The following is a 7198-nucleotide window of genomic DNA, read 5'->3' on the forward strand; positions in this document are numbered from 1 at the left end:
TCAGGTGACCAATGTCGTTTCCGGCTTCTCCTGTTGACTTTGGGATACAATGCACCAAACGGGTACACACCATGCACCCCTCCCCGTTCGCCGGCCAGGCTTCAATCACGCCCGCCCGGCAAAGTACAGATCTTACCATGCTCACTTTCACAAACATAACGCGCGTTAACATATATCCACAGTTTTGCTATCAAACCAGGCATGCACGCACGATGTGCCGACTGAAAGGCCGTCGCCCCCCCCCCCCCCCCTTCTCAGGACGTGGGGCCGCTGGGGTCGGCGGCGCGGCTGTAAAGCGCTCCGGCGGCGCGCGGCGGCGTATCGATCACGGGCCGACCGACGCCAGGGGCCGGGCCGGGCGGGGGCGGCTGGCGGCTGGTGCGTGGCCGCACACCTGTGTCCTCGTGAGCTCTTTTCACCACGAACACCGCCGGCGGCCGGAGAGCGGCGACGCGGCCGCCAGAGCGCTCGTCGTCAGCGGAAGACGTGCTGGGGGAGACGGCAGCGTCCGACACCGGAGCCAGGAAGCCACCATGGCCATCACCGCGCTGCTGGGAGACGTGGCCATGATGGTGAAGGGCAAGCGGCCCGGTCAGGTCAACATCGACAGCAAGGCCTTCCAGCTGCACTACCGCTGCACCACGTTCCTGTTTCTCTGTGAGTAAACTGCCTCTGGCTGTTTGATTGCAATTGACTCCAGTCATTGAAGACTAAAAACAGGCCGAAACGTAAGGTGACTCCTTCCGTGAAACCTTCCAACTCATGTTCCCGCATTAGAAAGTTTGCTAGTTGTCTGACTTGAAACTGAGAGGTCTGATTTCGAAGACTGGTCTGCTTTCAGGGTTGTGACAATCACGACGCAAGGTGCTGAGATTAGCTCATCAGGTGGCGCCTGGTTAAAACGAAAAGCGATTTCTCAGTCTCTGAATAGTTAGCAGACCCCACCTTACTGTGCCGCTAAAAAGCGAAGAAGACTACTATCCCATCCAGGGACACCGGCCCTGGCAGCGGCGAACAACTTATTGTTTTGTCTATTTGATTACATCAAATCACCAGCCCCCTTCCCACCCCACTTTGTGACACTCGTTGGCCTCAAAAAATGTCCAGATGGCCTCCCAGACCTGAAATATGGATCCGAATGTATTGTCAGATTCGACAAGCATGTCAATCATCTGCGAAAAAAAAAATTATCTGAAAAAGTCAATCACTTGAATCATGGCTTTAAGAAGTAATTATTCGAAAATGGATCCGCAGTTCAGACAAGTTCAGATCCATGTCTGCAAGGAGCACAAAAAGAAAATGATGTCATGGAAGTGCGTGGGTGCCGAAATCGCCCCCGTTTTGTTGAGACTTAATTGGCCCCGTGTGGTCATGCATACTTCTTAATTTTTCATGTTAAAATTGTAAAACATTAGGTAACATATGGCGCCGTAAATCCCGTATAACTTGATAAAGTGAATGAAAATGTCAACTTTATCTATTTCTATGTAACGTAGGTTGAACATCCTTCCTTTTCTCGGCCAACTTCCGTATTGGGTTGGCGCGGTCTCCATTCCGATGCGATATTTGCCCACCACATGCCTCACAGACTCCTACTGAGCGCCCTCTGCGGTCACCGATTAATCTTTGACCGCCATTGGGATGGTTCTCGGAACTAATTAAGTTCCCGGGAGTTGTTCTTGGATCCCAAGTTGCATTTGCATTATATTTGTGCTGGTGTAGGGTAATCTCACGGGCGTGTGGGAATGTCTGCCCGGAGTCATGCTATTATGTCAAAACGCACACTCGACTACGCGTGCAAATGCGAATTTTCGGAAAAAGCATAACACCAAAGTAGGGTAATGCTCGGGCATGCAATCACACCCGACCGGCAGCCAGCACCTGCTGCCTCACAGCCCGAACGGAACATTGCTGGATAGCGGCTCGACTTCGCCTTCCAGCCCGCTGTACATGAATGGCGCCCAATACCAAAAGCACCCCCTGTCAGCCTTTGGCTGCGCCTTAGGGAAATGAGACAGCATGCTGCTCCTGGTCGCCACTAACAACGGCACTGGTGTGCAGGTAACTTGGACTGAAAGTCTAATTCATTTCAAAGAACAAGATCACGATATCAATTAAGGGATATGCTCTGGACGTAACCCTGATATTGATCCATACGTTGCTAGGTATATTTATTCGCACCTTTTTCCTTGAGTTTGTCTCATGTATCATCCAATAACATTGGTCCAGTAACACGCAACTTTCAGTAGCGCCAAAGGAGAAACAGAGTCAGCTTGTGGCAGGGGATTGGCCTAGCAATTTAAACCGGTTCATATCAGACTGACTTGATTAACGGTATCGGAGGTACCGGAGCTCATTATCATCATCATCGGAGTTATCAGAGGCATCGGGTAGAAATTGGGCCCACTTTTTTGTAAAACAAATGCAAATAAGCCTGTGGACCCCAGTCCGGCCCATAATTTCCCAAATTCCCTCGCCAACATAATGTATAACTCAATATCTTAATGCTCGGTGAGGTGGGGAGATTCAATAGGTGTGGCTAAGTCATGTCATTTTCTAACTTAAGACAATTTTCTGAAGCTCAGAAAATTGCGGTTTGAATGAGGTGGAAGTTCCTAGGATTTACCGCAGTGGAGTTATACACGTACGTATATGCACCGTGTATCTTTGCTGTCCTTAGGACATCAAAGGTACATCGGTACTTTGGCTTCGGTGGACGTATCAGCCCTTTTCATGCTAGCATTGTAAGCCAGGGACCTGATTTGGTAGCAGTTGCGTATCCAGGATTTCGTGCAGAAGTTGGCCAAATCGCGGCATGGGAGCCCTTCCAGCCAGAATGTACCAAAGGAGTTTCCAACTCACCTATAGTTTCCAACCGGCGGTGACCTCGTAGATCAGTTTTAGCGGTTTCTGGAGAATGATATAACTTCTGGCGTTTGTACGGGTACAACTCAGAAAATATACGATGACTGAGAGCCAAGAAAAATGAAGGCGGACAATGCGTGCGATGTTCACCAACATGTTATCTACTTATTTTGTTTTGTGACATGAGCACAATTTGGTGTCGCGTACCAGCAAGAGTATCCACCACGCCCTCGCCAACGTTGCGAGACGAAGAAGCTCACGCCAATGAGGGACAAGTGAAAGTTTGTGTCTGGGACCACAAGAAGCAGCCAAAGTAGGAAGTACACGGGCTTCCAGCCCCGGCAGTAATGTGGTTTATGCAATAAAACGAGCAGAGCGTAGTCAACAGCGGTATCAGGCATGCTTCAGTCTTCCTTTTGTCAGAAACGATTTGAGATATTAGCATATGGACTTCTTGCGTATTCACTAATGTCCGGAGGAAGAGGCTGTTTTGTCACGGGTATTTCTTACCATCATCCTTTCTTATCTCTGTCTCTCACGTGACGCAAATCCATAAGATGTTCTGACGACAAGCGAATGGGGTCGGACGGCTGAATAAACCGATGCTGGCTTGTTCTGATGATTATGAGTTTTGAACGATGCTGTCTGACATTTTTATCTCAATTTCACTGTTTCCAGCCAACTTTCACCTTTTGTGAGAAGCAGAAAAGCTCCTTTAAGTCGCACTATTGTTTTTTTCAGAAATACGCAGCTTATCCCACGCCCAACAGCCATAGAAAGTGCGCGACGAAAAACAGCCAACCAACAGTGCAATTTTCGCAGCGTGCCAAATCCTCGTGGTCTAAGGTTTCATCTTTGGCGCCAGTCTTTGGCACCGGTAGAGGTGGTGCGTTCCGCCTGCGACCAGTGCGCTTTGATAACAAACAACACAACACAAACTTTACTACACCTTTTCTTAGGGCCAATGAGGAAGGTTTTAAACCAACGGCTAGCCACGGGAATTTCCTTTTTACGCTATTGGACTTCAATCTCTGCAAGGTTTCTTGAACTTCAGAGCCCATTCCACACAGTGGACATCCATGCATTTGAAGTACTCAGAGCTCCCGTGTAGAAGGCGATAACCTACTCGCAAAACCTTGTGAAAAGTTCGGCCAAACGCTCAGTATGATGAGTTCGAAGGTCCAAGTTCTTAGCAAATTTCTTGTAAGAATGGTCTTTTGTTTTTGAAAAACGACACCGCTCTGCGTTGGGTGCAAACCTTTAAGGGAACAGCGATTCTCAAACATCTATAAGCTACGCAGACACAAAATGTAAAGTTGCGGTACCTCCTGGCTGTCAGACATTTTCTCTCAGCGCTTTCCGCTGTCTGCATAAAAATCACAAAGAAGAACATGCAGAATCGAAACGTATCATTAGCATTCCCGTACTTGTTCGTTGACGCCCCCGCCCGGCTCGACCGGTGGAGCGCCGCACGCCCGGCTCGACCGGTGGAGCGCCGCACGCCCGGCTCGACCGGTGGAGCGCCGCACGCCTGGCTCGACCGGTGGAACGCCGCACGCCTGGCTCGACCGGTGGAGCGCCGCACGCCTGGCTTGACCGGTGGAGCGCCGCACGCCTGGCTCGACCGGTGGAGCGCCGCATGCCTGGCTGGACTGGTGGAGCGCCGCACGCCTGGCTCGACCGGTGGAGCGCCGCACGCCTGGCCACCGGGGTGCAGACTGTCTGGGTCCGCGTTACAAAAATGGGCGGAACTTTGTGCGAATTGTGATCTTCCAAAAATTTGTTTTGATGTGAACTGCTTGAGCGCTTGCAAATCACACCATACCCCAAACCTGTGCAGTGCACCAGATGGCAAAAGCTACGGGATATTGTTTTGAAGGAAATATGACGCATTGAAATGGTTTGAATTGCAAAGAAATATAATGAAGTGCTGGCTTGCCTAACTTACTATGTTTGTGTTGAAGTTATAAGCCTACGCATCATTTTGTCTTTGTTCTGAGCATTCTAAACCGAGTCGGGTGCAGTGAAGTGCTCTCGTCCTATAACTAGGCCCTTACTTATATATTTAGTACCTATACTTTTTATCACTTACACTTTTTATTGCTTATACTATTTATTACTTATACTTTTTTATTGCTTATACCTTTGTATTCCTTTTCTAAATTACTTATACATTTATTATATACATGTATTACTCATACTGGCCTAAGCCATGTTATATATGCGAGACCGGTGGAGATCACAGAGGCGCTACCCTGGTTGTCGCCACGTGACGTTCGGCAACTGACCCGCTGGCGCTCTCCGCAGCATTCTCCATCCTGTCGACAGCCAACAGCTTGATCGGCAATCCAATCAACTGCGTATGCGGCGCTTGCGCCAAGGCCGGCATCTCAAAGAACATCATCGACACACACTGCTGGATATCCGGAACCTACACACTTCCCCAGAAGGGGTCCTTGCCCACCAACAACCTCGGTCTCGATAACGGTACGTGGTGGCTGCAGGTGGGTTGGGGGATGCGGCCAGGTGTTGGGCCAGAACAGAGCCCTTTATTCACGATTTAAAACACCTGGACGAGGTGTAAGGGTACGTCACCCATAGTTAGTCCGTCAAGATCGGAGAAGAAGTCGCGACGGCTTCGTGCACATATTTCGTTATTAAACACATGTATTCTCCATGCAACTTACTTGTGTAAACGTGCGAGTCTTGGCGAGCTACTGATCATTGTATGGGAAGTGTGGATTGTGTGGATTATCGCATGCTTTGTTACTGATCATCTCTGACTAACTAGAGTAGTTAATCTATGTAAAGCTGTATGGCACGACGCAATGCTGGGAATGACTGGTGTTATATGGACATAGGTCATGAAGCAGAGGAAGTAGGTTATGGCCATATGTACGATGTAAAAGCTGTTCGAAGTACCTGGTGAACAATGAGTTCAAGGGTATTTTACATGCGTCAATTACTGCTGTCTTTCCCGGTCCGTGAAATGCCGTATACTAAACGACGTTTCACGGACTGGTGAAATCGATTCACGGGTGTCCCGCGTGTCATGGCGTCAACTCGGTTTCTCCTCTCATGGATGCCTTTTCGTTGCAGCTTTTCATGGTCTGGGGACGCCGATACGAGGAGAGGAGCGCAAGTACCACCTGTACTACCAGTGGGTGCCGTTCGTGCTCTTCCTACAGGGCGTTCTCTTCTACGTGCCGCACTGGCTGTGGGAAATCAACGAGGATGGCCGCGTCTTCTCTCTCGTCCACCACCTGCGACTCCCGACCATGGACAAAGAGACACTCAAAAAGAACGTCGGCAATCTCACGATGTACGTAACGGAAACTTTGGGATCGCACGACGGCTACTACCTGCGCTTCGTTCTTTGCGATGCATTGAACATCATCAATGTTATTCTGAACCTGATTTTCACCGACCGCTTCCTGAACGGCGAGTTTCTGTCCTACGGGCCCCGCTGCATCCACTACTTCTCCAACACCAGCAGTGCGCTGGTCAGTCCGATGACGGAGACCTTCCCGAAGCTGACGAAGTGCGCCTTCCAGACATTTGGTGTGTCCGGCACTGTGCAGGAGTTGGACGCTCTCTGCGTCTTGGCGCTCAATATCTTCAACGAGAAGATCTACCTGCTGCTTTGGTTCTGGCTGTGGGCGGTGGCTGTCATCACGTCGGCCGTGTTTGTTGGCCGCTCGTTCTTTATGCTGATGAAACGCTTCCGACCACAGATGTTCCAGCGCAGGGCGCTCACCACCCGCACGGCCGACATTGATGACGTGGTGCATAACATTAGCGTCGGCGACTACTTCTTTCTCAGCCTGCTGGCCAAGAACCTGGACATCACGGCCTTCCGCCTGTTTCTGGCGCAGCTGGCCAAGGTGACGCGCCGCCGACGGCAGGCGCGCCAGAAGGGTCGCAGTAGGCGCGCCTCGCGTGCCGAGGAGGCGGTGGCCATGCTGGCGCCACGCGGTCCGGTGGCGGCGCCGCCCGCGCCCGCCGCCCACCCCGCGCGTCCCAGCTCTCGGCCGGCCTCACCGGCGCGCCTGCGGGTGTAAACTGCGCGCCACCGAAGCAGGCCGCTGGATCTCCACGCTCTGCCGAAGGAGACCGCTGAATGTCCGCGCTCCGCCGAGGAAGATCGCTGAATCCCCGGCCTCCGCCGAGGGAGGCCGCTGAATCTTGGAGGTCCGCCTAGGGAGACTGCTGAATCTCCGCGCTCCGCTGAGGGAGGCCGCTGAATCTCCGCGCTCCGCTGAGGGAGACTGTTGAATCTCTGCGCTCCGCCGAGGGAGAACTGCCGAATCTCCGCGCTCCGCTGAGGGAGACT

The 7198-nt window shown here is 51.4% G+C and overlaps 1 protein-coding gene across 1 annotated transcript; it reads left to right on the forward strand.

Moving 5' to 3' along the window:
- Window positions 1–373: 373 nt before the first annotated feature.
- Window positions 374–6860, forward strand: LOC119100496 (innexin inx2; the record flags this gene model as incomplete). Its single annotated transcript, XM_037223585.1, has 3 exons — window positions 374–657; window positions 5173–5352; window positions 5965–6860. Coding segments are annotated over exons 1-3 (1200 nt in total), but the record flags the coding sequence as incomplete, so codon positions are not given.
- Window positions 6861–7198: the final 338 nt, after the last annotated feature.

Source organism: Pollicipes pollicipes, unplaced genomic scaffold (genome assembly GCF_011947565.3).
Source record: "Pollicipes pollicipes isolate AB1234 unplaced genomic scaffold, Ppol_2.1 Scaffold_4881;HRSCAF=5763_pilon_pilon_pilon, whole genome shotgun sequence".
Taxonomy (NCBI): Eukaryota; Metazoa; Arthropoda; class Thecostraca; order Pollicipedomorpha; family Pollicipedidae; genus Pollicipes; species Pollicipes pollicipes.